This window comes from Schistocerca piceifrons, chromosome 1 (assembly GCF_021461385.2).
Source record: "Schistocerca piceifrons isolate TAMUIC-IGC-003096 chromosome 1, iqSchPice1.1, whole genome shotgun sequence".
Lineage (NCBI taxonomy): Eukaryota > Metazoa > Arthropoda > Insecta > Orthoptera > Acrididae > Schistocerca > Schistocerca piceifrons.
The window spans coordinates 1,088,964,360-1,088,981,114 of NC_060138.1; the positions used below are offsets into that span (position 1 = coordinate 1,088,964,360).

The 16,755-nt window shown below is 38.9% G+C and overlaps 1 protein-coding gene across 1 annotated transcript in view; it reads right to left on the reverse strand.

Annotated features, from left to right (window-relative positions):
* The window catches only part of LOC124777829 (serine/threonine-protein phosphatase 6 regulatory ankyrin repeat subunit C-like), a 384,246-nt gene that overhangs the window by 234,836 nt on the left and 132,655 nt on the right, over nucleotides 1–16,755 (reverse strand). Inside the window, exons 6-7 of the mRNA XM_047253358.1 lie at nucleotides 10,650–10,748; nucleotides 10,479–10,571 (exon numbers count right to left, since the gene is read on the reverse strand). Coding sequence (XP_047109314.1) covers nucleotides 10,479–10,571; nucleotides 10,650–10,748 — 192 coding nt within the window. The remainder of the gene's footprint in view (nucleotides 1–10,478; nucleotides 10,572–10,649; nucleotides 10,749–16,755) is intronic.

Genomic DNA, 16,755 nt, shown 5'->3' on the forward strand with positions numbered 1-16,755 from the left:
CGCTGAGGCCAGACTGCGAGCAGCTGCATATAATAAGAGGAGCAACGACTGTTGGGGGTTAGAAGGAGGTTGGAGTGGGGATGGGGAGGGATAGCACAGTATAGGGGCGCGAGGGGGGGGGGGGGGTGAGCAGTCAAGTTTTGCTTTTGGGATTTTGGGAGCACACGGACAAGGTGGAGAGAGGGAAAGGTGCTGTCCAGTTACATAGAGGGAGGGGTGGTGTGAAATTATTATTAAAAATTCTTATAATTATGTAGGACGTAATCATCCGTTTTCTATCTGGTGCAGCCACAAGCACTGTGTTCCTCCATGTCCACTGTAATTTGATTTTTACACCAATAATGACCAATACAAACATTATGTTTCAGAACTTTTATTCTATATTGCTACAAAATTATTATGTTACTTTGACAAAACTCAAAAATACTGAGATGCTTACAACACTGATGTATATTTTACTTAAGCAATTACATGCTTCTTGCACAACACCTCATAAGACACTGCCATCTAATGCCAACATGGCTGCCTCTTTATATATAAATCTGAACAATCCTTGGTATTGTTATAAAGTGTTTTTTAATAAAATTATAATTAAAACTGTTGCCTCAAAATTAAAGACATATTTCAACAGTTGCACTGGCTCTTATAGAGCAAATACATTTATTGATTTTCAAGCATTTAACATTTTAGGAATGTGTTAATACTCAAATATTACATAATAGCAATACTTTTACTATTTTTATATAATGCGAAAGATACATGGTTCGGAAAATGTTCCTACCAATATATATGTTTCCAATTCTCCCATTGAATGTGGCAAAACAGGTGTTTTATTTATTATTGACAAAACATCTAAAGAACTGCCTCTGTTTACATGCCACTTATAACATTTTCGCTAATTACTTTTTAATTTTGCAATCTATTTTGATTCTCTCAGTTGGTTTTCATTTAAACACCACAGACTTTAATTTAGATACTGTTTTAACAAAAATCCATTGCAGTTTCAAAGAAATGTCCTTGACCAGTGAACTTGATAATTTGTTCCAGATTTCACCTATTTATGTTAATCCTAAATATTCCTACCAATTACAGGACTTATATACTACAATACAATTATAATTTAGTAAACAGTTTCACTGTAACAATTTTATAAGTATAGGTTTACCTTTACCACTACCTTTTCTTTACGTCAGTGATTCCTGTTTATTTCAAATTGGCTTGAAAAATAAGTGTTTTAAAGGACTTTCAATGAACTGTTACGTTTCAGTGGGAGATAGTAAGAAAAGAGAGGCGTAAAAAGGCTGTGGATGGACTGATGGAATAGAGAGCTGTGTAGTGCTGGAATAGGAACAGGGAAGTGGCTAGATAGGTAAGACAACAACTAATGAGGGTTACATGAATACACGATATATTGCAGGGAGGGTTCCCACCTGTGCAACTCAGAAAAGTTGGTGTTTGTGGGAAGGGTCCAGGTGGCACAGGCTGTGAAGCAGTCATTGAAATGAAGAACACTGTGTTTGGAGACATGCTGAGCAACAGGATTTTCCAGCTGTTTTTTGGCCACAGTGTGTCAGTGGCCACTCATGCAGACATACAGTTTATTGGTTGTCATGCCCATGTAGAATTCAGCACAATGGCTGCAGCTTAGCTTGTAGGGCACATGACTAATTTCACAAGTAGCCCTGCCTCTCATAGGAAAGGTGATGCTTGTGACCCTAATGGAGTAAGTGGTGGTGAGAAGTTGTATGGGACAGGTTTCCCATCTAGCTCTATTACAGGGATATGAACCATGACACAAGAGTTTGGGAACAGGGGTTTTGTAGGGATGGACAAGGATATTGTGTAGGTTTGTTGGGCAGAGGAATACCACTGTATTAGGGGATACTGGGTAGGGCTTTCCTCATTTCAGAGCTCATTGAGAAGTAGTCGAAACATTGGCGGAGAATGTGATTCAGTTGTCCCAGTACTGGGTGGTACTGAATCATGAGGGGAATGCTCCTCTGTGTCCAAATGATGGGACTCTGGGAGGTGGTGGGTGTCTGGAGAGATAAGGCATGGGATATATGTTTTTGTCCAAGGATGGGAGGGTAATTATGGTGTGTGAGTGCTTCAGTGAGACTTTTTGTTGTATTTCAAGAGGGAATGCTAGTCACTACTGACGTGACAGCCATGGGTGGCTAGGCTGTATGGAAGGGAAGTGGAGATATTGCTGGTGTTTGTTAGGTTTGCTATGGACAGAGGTACTGATGTAGCAATCTTTGACGTGGAGATCAACATTGAGGAAAGTGACTTGTTGGGTTAAGTAGGAACAGGTGGAGCGAATGGGGGAGAAGGTGCTGAGTTTCTGGAGGAATGTGGGTAGGGTGTCCTCAACCGTGATCCAAATCACAAAAATGTCACCAATGAATCTGAACAAAGTGAGGGGTTTGGGATTCTGGGTGGTTAGGAAGGATTCTGTCATATGTTGAGAACATAATGACATGTACATTGTTACACTTAAAGCTATATGGAGCCATCATGGGCACACCAAGATAATAAATCAGAGGCACAATGCAGAGAGGAGGCAAAAGTGGTAGCATTTAGGTTACCGTAGATAAATAGTAACACTAGAGCCATGCAAATTGCAGACGCTCTGGGCAGCTGTCCCAGGGGAGAACTTTCACTTCAGAGAACTCCATCCACTGCCTAGATGCTGTTGTAAGGCTTCACTGTAGAAGATGGCCATGAAGAAACAATTCTTAGCAGAGGCAGCAAACTTGATACTTGCTCCTGAGAACTGCAGCGTCAGTGGCTTTAAATAGATTAGAGTGCTACCACAGAACTTTACCCACAGAAGGATGGAGTGTGGGGCCAAGTGACATAAAACAATGTTGTTGCTAGTCATGATAGGAGCAGCAGTGATGTTTAGCTTTCAGCTGAATGTTGTTGATACCAAACTTGGAGTTTAATGATGTAAAATCCAGAAGCATCCCTACCTACCGAATAGGAGTAGGGGAGGAATCTAATTATGGTTGGTCAGAACGACTCACCTGATTGGTTGAAGCTTGTTAAGTGCCAGTGGAGTGGTGGGTTGACTATAGAGTGGTAGAAATGGCGCAACACCATGATTCTTTAAAAACCAATGTTTTTCTATTCAGCAGGAGTTCACAGTCAGATTGCTGGGGCGCTGACTCCATATCACTCATGGCCAGCCTCGGTAAGCTCTTACATGTCTGTTTTCCTCACTTGGAGTGGTACTCTCAATTTTTAATTAGTTGCTGTTAGTGTTTGCAGTTTCAGTTAGCACCCACCCCCATGGCTTCAGACACTGTCTTCTGCTGTGAGGCTAGTTGCCTCCCTTGCTTCTTCTAATCTTTAGAATTAGCCTTCAGTGTATCAGTTAGTCTGATCGCAAATAAACAGTGTTAACCAGACCCCTGAATTCCACGAGTCTCCTGCTGCAAGCATCTTGTCAAGTCCCAAAATCTACATCTCTCATAGATGCCTTGTGACAGTGTTTGGCACTCATCCAAGTCGTTAACCTGCCATCACTGGAAATTTGTCTTTCTGCATTACCTCCTCACCAGATGGAAATTGCAGACTTGCCTCTACTCTGTGTCTGGACATGATAATTCCTCCAGATGGCACATGAATAGGTTGGCACATCTGGTGCCATGCGGGTGCCCATAGCCATACCCCAGATTTGTTTGTAGGTGATGCTAACAAAGTGGAAGTAATTGTGGGTGTGGATATAGTTGATCATGGTAGCAGAACGGAGGTTGTGGGTTTAGAAACCATCGGGCATTGCAAAAGGTAGTGTTCAATGGTGTTAAGGCCATGGACATTAGGTGTGTTAGTGTAAAGTGAGGTGGCATCATAGTGACAAGCAGGGGACCATGTAGCAAAGAAACAGGAACTGTGGGCAGTCAATGGAGGAAATGGTTGGTATGTTTATATAGGAGAGTAGGTTGTGGGTAATAGGCTGAAGGTGTTGGTCTACGAGAGTAGGGATCCTCTCAGTGGGGGCACAGTAATCGGCCACAATGGGGCATCCTGGGTAGTTGGGTTTACTGATCTTAGGGAGCATGTAGAACATAGGAGTACAGGGAGTGATAGGGGTGAGGAGAGAGATGTACTGTGGGGAGAGGTTCTGGGATGGGCCTAGGGATTTGAGGAGGAGATCTAGCTGGATTTCTGGAATGGGGTCAGCATGGTAGGGTTTGTAGGTACATGAATCTGACAGCTGGTGGAGTCCTTCTGTCAGGTAATCCTTACAGTTCAAAATGAGAGTGTGGAGCCTTTTCCAGCAGGTGGGATTATAAGTTTAGGATTAGTTTTAAGGTGCTGGATTGTGGTTCTTTCTGTGGATGTAAGCTTAGTTTGCACGTTTAGTGATTTGGAGAATGATGGTGAGGTAAGTTTTGGTGTTAGGAAATTCTGGAAAGTTAACACGGGGAGATTTGGGTGCAGTGTGGGTGATGGAGTAGTGAAATGAGTCAGCAGGGTTCAACATTCGTCTTTGGTTGAGTCTTATTGGTAGAGTGGGTGGCAAAAAAAGTTTCCACTGAAGGAGCATGTCATGCCTGTACAGAATGCATCACAAGGTGGCAAAAAAGTGTGACTACTGTAGAGACCAGTTGAAGGAGAGAAGGTCTTTAACAAGTCCTGCATGACTGAATCTGGGAGTGGGACAAAAGGCGAGATCTTTGGAATTGTTTGATACTTCTGTGGGACTAAGGCTTTTGGAGGAAATGTTCATGAGTGTGTTTTGGGTCTGTTTAGGTTCTGAATTCTGTACAGTTATGGGAGGTAGTTTTTGAAGATGGGGTAAATGTACTAGGTCCATGAGGCAGAGCTTTTCAGATATGAGGGGATTTGGGAAGGTTCGAAGGTTGCTGTAGAGATGGTGGATAGTGGTAGTCCAAGGCAGGAGTAGGAAGTGAGCAGAATGGAAAGATTTTTGAGGTGGTGTCCCTACAGTGTTAGTGTGTGTGTGTGTGTGTGTGTGTGGGGGGGGGGGGGGGGGGGGTGCTGTGTGCATGCGTGTTATTTTGTCTATTTCCAATGAAGGCCTTGTTGACCAAAAGCTTACTTTCTGACAGTCTTCTTGCTGTTCCTATCTGTGACACACCATCTCTGCTGTATGATGAGTAGCAACTAGTCTTTTCATATACTCTCATTCTTTATTGAAGAACACAATACATTACATCTGTAAACAACACACTTCAGTAAAATTTCTTACAATAACATTTTTCACATCTTCAAGCAATGGAAAATCCAGGCTGGAATGATGACAATATTATGAAAAGTGTAGATAGTTACTCACAATACAGACTGCTAATTAAGTAACCTTTTGGCTGAAAGGCATTCTTCTGTATTAGACAACACAGACACACACATTCACACAAACAATACTCAACAACTGCCTCTGGCTGCTGAGGCAGACAGCAAGCAACAGCACATGATGGGAGAAGCAATCTTGTTGGTGGGGTAAGGAAAAGGTTGGGGAGGGAGAGGGAGGATAGCAGGGTAGGGGTGGAGGATAGTAAAGTGCTGCTTCTGGGAGCAAGCAGAGATGAGGTAGAGAGAGGGTAGAGCAACTAGTTATAGTTGTGAGTTTAGATGGAGGGCAGGGAGGGTGGGGGGGGGGGGGGGGGGCAAAAAAGAAGAGAAACAAAAAGAGTGTGGGTTACATTGGTGGAACAGAAGGCTGCGTAGTGCTGGAGTGGGAACAGGGAAGATGATAGGCAGGTGAACGAAAGTGACAAACTAAGACTCATTCCAGGAGGGTTCTGGGAATGTAGGATATATTGCAATACCCTGTGTTCCCATAACCCTCCTGACCTCGGCCTTCATAGTCACTGCCATTCACCCACCTATCCTCTTGTCTGTTCCCACACCAGCACTACACAGACTTGCAGTCTGTTTATTTCTGTCCATTTCTGCACCCTCACCCCCAATCTCCATCTAATCTCTTGACTATATCTTGCTGCTCTAGCCTCTCTCCTCCTCATCCAGCTGTATGGTCCCACAAGCAGCACTTTACCATCCCCCACCACTTCCCTGCTATTCCCCCATCCCCATCCCCACCTCCTCCTTACCCTCAACACCCAAACTGCTTCTCCCATTGTGTGCTGTTGCTCACAGTCTGGCCTCGGCAGCAAGAGACATTGGGCAGGTGTGTGCAAGTTGTGTTTGTATGATTGAACTTGTGTATGTTGCCTAGTTCAGAAGAAGGCCTTTTGGCCAAAAGCTCACTTGTTTACCAGTCTGGAATGTAACAGTACTGCAAAAAGGAAAGTTGCTACTCACCATATAGCAGGGATGCTGAGGAACGATAAGCACAACAAAAAGACTGTCATAAATATAGCTTGCAGCCAGTAAGGTCTTCATCAAAATTAAATGACAAACACACACATTAGCAGTCTCTTTGTTATGCCTGTCTGCGACTCAACATCTCCACTATATAGGCAATAGCAATCTAACCTTTTCATAATATTTTTCACATCTATATTTTTACCTAGGATATTATTTTCATGACATTCATGTACACATTAACCCAAAATGTATATATACATTATTTTGACTCAAAAGATACTATTTCAAATCATTAAGAATATTTTGTGTTGAAGTGTGTAACTGGTTACAATGGAAATTATGTTTATAGTTACTATTATTATTATTATTACTATTATTTTTAGTAGTTGTTGTTGTAGTAGTAGAAGCAGTAGTATTAATATTGGTAATAACTGAAAATGGCAAATTAAAAACGAATTGTACAAAATTCTTTCATGAAAAAAGTTAATGTTGAAACCACTGGAATAGCATTATAATATTACATCTGTAACATAATCTGCCTGGCAGGATAAAGTCTGAGAAGAAAAATATTGTAAGTGTTAATAAAATGTGGAATGTCAAGTTAAGGTCTGTATCATTTCTGTTATTGGCTTACACACATATTTACAAAACACGGAACCAATTTTGCAAGCAGGAATATCACCCCTTCAGACAAAAAACACTGCCAATAATAACATCAAGATGTAATGGACAACAAACAGAAAATAAGTAGAAAATCACTAAATTCATGGTTATTTTGACCTTTTCCTCTTATTGGCTGTCAAAATGAGACAAAATACGAGGTGCTACCCAAAATTTGTGGGACTGGTGTTATCATCTGTTGAAAACCTTACCATTGGACTGATGGTCACCATCACCCTCAAAGTAGTTCCCATCAACATGTACACACCAGTCCCAGTGCTTCTGCCACTGGTCAAACGTTTTCTGGAAGTCCTGTTCTTTGAGGGTGATTATCACCACCACTTATGCTTCTTGAAGCCTCTCTAGAGTGTCGAACTGACGGCCTTTCAACTTGAGTTTCAGCTTTGGGAATTGCGTGAAGTCACAAGATGCCAAATCTGGCTACTACTGTTGGTGCGGTACAACCACCATGTTGTTTCTTGCCAAAAAGGTCCTGGTGAGAAGGACATGTGACAGGGCGTATTGTTATGATGCAGCAGCCAGTTCCCTTGATGCCAAAGTTTGGACCATAGTCGCCAGCAATTTTCACAGATCCATCACAAAACATCATAGTATTATATGAAATTCACTGTTTGGTTGGGTGGGATGAATTCCTTGTGCACAATTTGCTTGGTAGCAAAGAAAACAATGATCTTGCTCTTCACTTTGCTCTTCACCTGTCTTGCTTTTTTGGGTCTTGGAGAGCCTAGGCTCTTCCACTGGGACAGCTCATGCTCTGTCCCCCAAACAATTGTTGAATCATTGCAAGGGTCTCCGTAGCACTTTTTCTCAGATTCGCACAGAATGTGATACATAAGCACTGTTCTGTTCGTGGATCCATCGTAAAATTGCCACACCCCAGATATTACAGAAATCACTGTGGACATGCAACACATCCTCCCAGCTGAATGCCACTCCGCACACTGACTCATCAGATATGCAGCTCTCACCACCTAGTGCTGCGAAGATCTGCTACACCTACTTTCCAGATGGCAGCACCAATCCTGAAAATTATGGATTCCACCTCGTATGCAACAAAAAAAATCACAGACAATGGCTTTGAGGTTTGTTATCTAAAATGTCTTGACTAAATCATAATTTTTGACTTGATACAATAAATGGTAGATTAGAATAGTGGGTGTCTGCTTTGATAAAATATTAAATGAAATGTTATAGGAATAATAACAGAAAATCATGTCTGAAGGAATTCTTGTGTACTGAAAACTTTATGAAATTAACAGTGGACTAGAAACTTAACACTGATGGCAGCAACAACAAACTAGGACATGTGAATTGGTATTGAGACAAGCATTATAAAATTTTTAATATTGCAGCGTTTGTATTTATTGTTATCTAATTTTTTTTCATGTGTAAAGAGTGAACAATCATGACAAAAAATGAACCAAAATCAGAAGCAGAGGTAAAGGGAGTTGAATATATTTTGACATGGAAGAAGTACACACAATCGTCAAACATTAAAGGAAGTGAGAGACTTATAAAAATGGACTAACTAATTTGTTTGCAAGAATAAATCAATTACTTATCACATCCACTTGCCCGCCCTGGAATGAATCCAACTGGTGAATTAACAATGGAGGCCAGTGTACTGTCCAACCTTTATGTGATTGACTCTAGGTGCAGACAGATGTGGTTCATGAATTTCATCCTGGGGAGAGGGTGGGGGTGGTGGTGGGGGGGTGGGGGGGGGGTGCTGAATAATCTACAATGGAAAATGGAGAATGTTTTTCAAAAGTAATTAAGAAGTTAATGATGTACTGAACAATTAGCCAAATTTAAAGCAAGAAGTAGCAGATTTGTAGAATATGATGCAAAACCCAGTAAATTAGAAACTAATATTGGAGTAGAATTAGCTAATTTTAATAAGGTAAACGACACTACTGAGCAATAAGACAAAAATTAAAGATTAACTGTACACAGCAACTGACAAAAATGAAAAATTAACAGCAGACAACAACTGAGATAAAGTTTGTATTGACAATGTTCAGGCCAAAATAAAAAAATTAGACAAAAATGTGAAATCCAGAATGGAATGTAACAATACCAGAGAAGGAAAGTTGCTACTCACCATATAGCGGAGATGCTGAGTCGCGATAGGCACAATAAAAAGAGTCACACACTCATTGCTATCGGCCATTAAGCCTTTGTCAGCAGTAGACACACATACACACATGCACATACACACTCACGCAAACGCAACTTGCACGCACATCTGCAGTCTCAGAGAGCTGAAACTACACTACAGTGTAGTCCTTCTCTGATATTGAGACAAAAATGTGACTCAGTTGAGTTACTTTATATACTGATTATGTAGAATTTGATGATTCTGTGATTGCTGATGATGCTGATGAGGAGATAAGCTGTTTTCTTGTTTTGAAACATGAATTTGTGTCTGAGGAAAATGGAAATGAGGTATTTGGTTTGTCAGCAACATGAGAGTTATCAACAATGGGAACAGAAATTTATCCAAAATATACCATTTGTAAAGAATCAGTATGGCAAAGAGGATCTAAATTCTGCAAACAATTGCAACTTGTATGTTGAGAGAAGAATGTGATTACATTTACTGAAGTTTGAAATTAACTGGAAAGGCTTTTGTGGTAATGTAGTGAATTATATTGATTTCTTTGAAATGTTTCATTCCAATTTTTGCTATTTCTACATGCCAGTAACATTAAGGGAAAGGGTTATTAATGAAAAAAGTTGTTGAAAAGCAACCTTGGTTTCATTCAACAGTGGAATTAAAGGAGAGAGTGACTGCAGAATATAAAAACACCATTGTGTATGAGACTGGAGCGGAAAAGGAAAATGTACCACAGGATATATTAGTTATGAGGATTATAAAACCACCACATAGGTTAATGTATGTGATAAAAAAACAACAGTGATCTCTAAGGAGAGTTGTAAAACTTTTTCACCATTTCATTGTTGTAAAGGAAACTCTGGTCTTGCTGTGTTGTGCTTTATGTATCGGTTTAACTTAAATTCATGAATATTCTAATCTTTTTACTCTTATTTGTTGACAAGGTATGACAAAATATGTAGCAAACAAAAATCACAGAAGATATTTGCGAATTTTGCTATCCAAAATAATTTCACTAAGTCATAATTTTCGACCTAGTAGGACAAAAAAGGGGGGGGGGGAGAGAGAGAGAGAGAGAGAGAGAGAGAGAGAGAGAGAGAGAGAGAGGGGCTAGTTAGAAAAAAACAACAAATTGTCAATTGGGTTCAATTACAGGCACATATAACCCCAGCTAAAGATACTCATTGAATAATGATAGACAGCTCCCATACACAAAAATGAATTATGGAAGTTGACACACTCATTCATCTTTTTTTTTTATATATATATCACGTCAATGACCACTGGGAGATATAACTAATTAAATTACTTTTTTTGCTTGCCTGACATGGTAATGAGTAAACATTCATTTATTGCTATAAATAAAAAGGAATTACTTTACCTTCTCTGACTCAAGAGATTTGAACAGTGGGGAATTGCCAGAAAATTCTGTATCAATCCAACCTTCTCCTCTATATGACAATACACTGCTTTCCTGTGAAGAAATTACACTATTAACATTTAATACTAACCTCAACAAAATTAATTATGAGTTATAAGTGTCTGAGCATACCAAACATCGAGCTGTGTGCCCTTGTAATGTTGACTTCTCAGCTTCCCCTCTTTCTTTGCTATTGACATCTGCTCCAGCAGCAATCAATCTTGTGACTAACTATAAAAAGGAGGGAACATAAAGTATACATTAATGAAATAGCATAAACACATGACTTAGAAATATTATATATAAAAACAAAGATGAGGTGACTTACCGAACAAAAGCGCTGGCAGGTCGATAGACACACAAACAAACACAAACATACACACAAAATTCAAGCTTTCGCAACAAACTGTTGCCTCATCAGGAAAGAGGGAAGGAGAGGGGAAGACGAAAGGAAGTGGGTATTAAGGGAGAGGGTAAGGAGTCATTCCAATCCCGGGAGCGGAAAGACTTACCTTAGGGGGAAAAAAGGACAGGTATACACTCGCACACACGCACATATCCATCCACACATACAGACACAAGCAGACATAATATGTCTGCTTGTGTCTGTATGTGTGGATGGATATGTGCGTGTGTGCGAGTGTATACCTGTCCTTTTTTCCCCCTAAGGTAAGTCTTTCCGCTCCCGGGATTGGAATGACTCCTTACCCTCTCCCTTAATACCCACTTCCTTTCGTCTTCCCCTCTCCTTCCCTCTTTCCTGATGAGGCAACAGTTTGTTGCGAAAGCTTGAATCTTGAATTTTGTGTGTATGTTTGTGTTTGTTTGTGTGTCTATCGACCTGCCAGCGCTTTTGTTCGGTAAGTCACCTCATCTTTGTTTTTATATATAATTTTTTCCCACGTGGAATGTTTCCTTCCATTATATTGACTTAGAAATATATTTCACACCTGATTTTCCTTTTTAGTTTTTATGTAAAATACTGTAAAAACAACAAAAATTAAAATTGAAATAATTCTTAGTGTAAAGTTAGATACATAGTACATGATGAACAAAATAATGGGATCACATGCATTATTAAAAAATAACATGCACTTGAAAATCTGTGTTAACATATGTTTCCCCTTGTATGTCAGTGTTAAGTTACCAAATACAAGAAACAAAATACTGTCAAAGATTTGCATTACACTCTAGTCATATGTTGACAGCCGTACCTGTTTTATGAAAATTTTGTTGTTTGTAGGACAAACCACACATTTATTTTAAAATACTAAATTTATCCCTCCTCTCATTTTTCACAATCATTGTCTGATCACCTTATCAATAACACAACTAAAGAGCATACAGAGCAGTCCATCTTGCTGCCTGGTTCCAGTTCTGATCTTGAAGGGCTGTGACACTGTTCCTCTGAACTTGGCCTCATGTTGATTACAGTTTGCTTGATCAGCTCATTGAACTTTTATTCCATTTCTTGTTCCAGAAATCTATGGATCATGTTATTTCAGACCATTGCCCATAACTCTTTCATTCTCACACACTGCAACCATCTTTGTTCCTTTCTCCACAAAATTTTTGTCTCAGATCTAATTCTGTCTTGGAAACCTGTGGCAACCTTAATTTCTTTGTATCTTGTATTTGCTCACGACATTAAGGCATTTGCTCGGTTTTCAGCTCAACAGATGAATGTTTCGCTTGGATTAAGTGTCATGTATGTGCAGTATTTGTTGGATTAATGTAAGTGTGAGATTTTCAGAAACAATAGTTCTAAATATGAATGCAGGAAGCAAGGAGGGGTACATTTAATTATTTCAAAATTAATTAACAGTCATCAGAGGTAGTAGTCTTTCCTTAATTTTTATAGTCCATTAAAAAAATTGAGCACATGAAACTGTTTGGTGCCATGGTAACAAGCAGAGAAAAAATAGAATTGAGACATTGATAAGTTGATCAAAACACTCAGTTCAGCCAGGTTTTGACACTAAGAATGACCTGCCACTGCCCTCACCTCCAGACAAAAGTTGCACAATTTCTTGCAAATGTTCTTAACTTGCCATATTATGAGATAATCTCCTATATCAGAGCATCTAAATCTACTAATGTATCTGAACAATGTGGATATCACATAAAACAGTAAACAGAAGACTTTAGAGAAGACTTTACATTTACCTGGAATTTTCTATATTTACAACCATATTCTACAAATCACTGTTATTGTACAGAGTGTGAGAAGAGTGCTTAAATGGCTTCACATGCATGATAATTAGTGTAATCATGTCTTTATTGTCTCTATTGGAGTGGTATGTTTCATATCCGGGGTTTCTTGGGATAGTTGCCACCTATCCTTAAGGGTTTGTCAAATTCAGGTTTTCCAGAATTTATGTGACACACTCCTGTCAACATTTGTGCAGCAACTGCCAGCAGATTTATTTATTAATTTCTCTCACAGTAAATAACCGTACTCATTTCATATGAACTTTGAAATGCATTACCCCAATAAAAGACGTAAATATAATATTCATGTAGATTTCCAATGCCTTCCTATTACACAACCTAGATTCCATTATTCTAGTGACAAAGGAAATTACAAAGTTGCCCACAGAAACAGACAAAAGATACAGACATTAATACATTATCAATTAAATCAAAAGTCTATCTCATTAGACACAATAATTATTAGGACTTTTGGGTTCCAGGTTCAGAGGCTCCTATTACCAACCACTGCACAACAAACACAGTCTTCCAGAAGCATTCATTATAATCAGAGCACTGTTTGTCAAATTCTTGTGATTTCCAGTATTTTCCGTGGCCTTTTTGTGTTAGAGTTCATGTCTTTGAAAGGGAGACCTACTGAACTACTCACGATATAGCTGCAAAAATCACTAGAGGAGCCTAAAAATGGCAGCTTGGCATCAGAAAGGGTAACAAATGTAACAGATTTGTAGTTTCTCATCATAATGTGAGGAGCTTGTTAAATATGAAAGATAAACCTTTGTTATCATTACGTTAAACTGAACAACCTTAAAATTATTTCTACAGATGAATTAGGCACTACAGAACATCATTAGAAACTCAAAGAAACTTGACACACAACATACAGGGATGCAAGTGAGTATCTCATTATTGTTGGCATAATATCAGGAAAAAGCTTTATGTTGATGTTCTGAGGCTGTAATTCTGAAGACTGGTTTGATGCAGCTCTCCATGCTAGTCTATCCCATGAAAATCTCTTCACTTCTGCATAACTATTACAGCCTACAACCACCTGAGCCTGCTTACTGTATTTGAGCCTAAATCTACCTCTGCAATTTATATCCCCCACATTATCACCATCATCATCATCACTTCTCATCTGGAGTTTCCGCAGTGTGGTGTACAAGTGCTTGCCATCTCATCCTGTCTTTATAGCTCTTCTGTTTCTGGACATCTTTCCACTGGAATTCCCTCTTGTCCATGCGTGATTGCACTGTGTCTATCCCGCATTTTCTCAGCCTTCTGCACAGTCTTTTGTGTTGGACATTTATTTCAAAATATTATATGTCTCACCTTTTCTTGTCCATTCTCATACAGAACCCACATCAATGCAGTTTGTGTTCCTTTATTAAACTAATAAGAGGGCCTTCGATGCTGGCTACATTCCTATTCACCTCATTTATGATTTTGTTGCTCTTAGTAGTTTGGTTCATACTTTAATGCAATTCTCATTCCTGTCACTTGAGTTCAATGAAGTCTTTCTCCATAGGTTGTATGTCTCTAAACCATAATGGCAATTGGCACAAAGTAGTGAGGTATATGGTTGTTTTTGTGGTTTTTCATGGTCACATAGAAGGTTTTCTGATTTGAATGTAAAAACTGGATGCTTTCTGTGTCCAGCTGAGTATTTCCTGATTAACAGTGTTGTCTTTGGAAGTTGTGCTGCTGATATATTTGAAATGGGAAACTGATTCTAATTTCACTCTCTCCAAATATAATTTTGACAATATTGGAATTTTCTGTATGCAGCAAAATGTAACATGAGGGAAAGGCAACCACTCACCTATAGCACATTGATGCAAAGAGCACAGTAACACATAACACAGAAAACAGCATTCACACTGTCTTTTGAGAAGTAACTCTTTCTCTAGAAACAGTACACAAATTCACACACACAACCACACAGACACCCCCCAAATGTATACTCCCAAGGCCAGGGGAAGACTAATTATTGATACTCAACTATTGAAAGCAGTTGCCTGAGCTGACGGAGGTGAAGACAGGGTCAGATAAGATGCAAGGAGGGGGTAGAGGGAAAGAGTCAAATCTTTAAATAGATGATGTTGTGCCTGCACAACAAGATGAAAAGAGTATACAGAACATAACAAAAAGAGATGTAGAAAGAGGGAGTGGGGAGTGGGACTGAGAGGGGGGGGGGGGCAAAGGGGGAAGGGAGAGTACACGAGCATGTTGAAAGTAAAGAGGGAGAAAGGGAGGAGATAGAGAAGGGTGGGAGGTAGAAAAACGAGAGAGTGGGGGAAGAAGAGTGTCCACATGGTGTTTGGGCAGAGAGGAAATGTGGTAGGAGAACTCATTCCATAATCTGGATGGAGAAGGAATGGTGCGGACAGAAGAGAGAAAGGAAAAGGCAAGGTGAGGCAGTGGGTACAGGTTAGTGAAGGTATAGGTCAGGTGGACAGAGATAGCACAGGATGTGTTGGAGAGACAATTCCCATCTGCACAGTTCTGAGAAACTTGTGCTGGAAGGGGGTATCCAGATGGCCTGTGTAGTGAAGAAGCTGTACAAGAAATAAATCTCATGGAGGCTCCTGCTTTCTTTTAGATTATTTGATAAGTTATAAAGTATGATAAATTTTTAATTATTTAAATGAAAAGAGTGTATTCAAGAGTTGCCCTACAGATTTAAGTAATCTGAAGACAGTGATTATATCAATCTATAGAATTTCTGGAGTGCTGTAACAAAGGTGTTCTTAGCTTAATTTTAATATTTCCTAGAAAAAACTTCACAAATAAAGTAAGAAATAGTTTGTAATCACAACAGACATCAATTTAAGTGTTTTAGTTGAAAACAGTTAATCCATGAAACAACATGACCTAACTCAGAAATTAGGTTTCACATTAAAGTTTTGTGAAGGTGCTAGAGAACAGTAGGTTAGTTACCTGCATTAACAATATTATTACAATCTATGAATTTGAAAATCCAAAAAGTACTGTGTAGATCTACATACTCCATATAATTCTGTTTTGTTTGTTGAGCTGCCACAAGCAGATACATTAAAGTCTCCAGAAAACGTATATAAAAAAGAATTTCAGCATAATAATGTGGATTTTTTTCTGCAGTAAACTAAGTGTTGTAAGCTGGCCTGTAAAACACTGCAGTTCAAACACCAGGAACTACGACAAGCACTTAAATTGTTTCTTAAATGCATTCAATGGATTGTTTCTCCCAGGGCTTCGTAAAAGAAAGTAAGCAGTTAATGTAAGTGAATTAAACCAGGAATAAAAGAGACAGCTCCACAATGAGTTAAAATTAAACAGTAATCCAGATTTTGTTATAAAGTCGTACGTTCATGCTATAATGTTGAACCCACGAAAATTGTACCAGGAGCTAAAAAATGCATAAATATTCATCCCCAAACATTGTAGTGTTTGCTACAGGCATTCTGGTCCACTCTATTCATGTATGTGATGTCACACTGTAATGAAACTGATCAGTGCTCCCATTTTTCTCTCTCTTGTATCATAAAATATGATACTCACCTTGAATTTATGACACAGTCCAAGGTAAATTATTTCTGCTATCTAAAAAACCAAAATTAATCTCCTTTTTTATTTATTTTTTTCTTTTTTTTTTTTTAATAGAACTGACATACCCTGTATAAGAATAATGCAAGATTCATTTTCAATTTAATTTTAAATCATAATTATAATTTAAAATTATAGTCATTTTTCTTATTTGTATGATTTATTCTGAAAAAAAGTTGACAAGAAGCAGTTAATTGTACGAGACTCTTGGGATGTAAAAGACTGAACTGCATCTTCATGTATTTTTGTTGTTGACTTGTATGTAACAAGTAGTATGGAGTCTGTAAGTAATGGAGGAGTCAGTTGTTTGACACATTATGGTGTGAGCTGCTGGCCTGTAAATTCAATTGGTATTGTCTGAAAAACCTGGTTACTGTTTATCTCCTGTGGAAGTTTAATTAGTGGAAAATGAAGAAAATAAAAGAGCTGATGAAAAACAAGT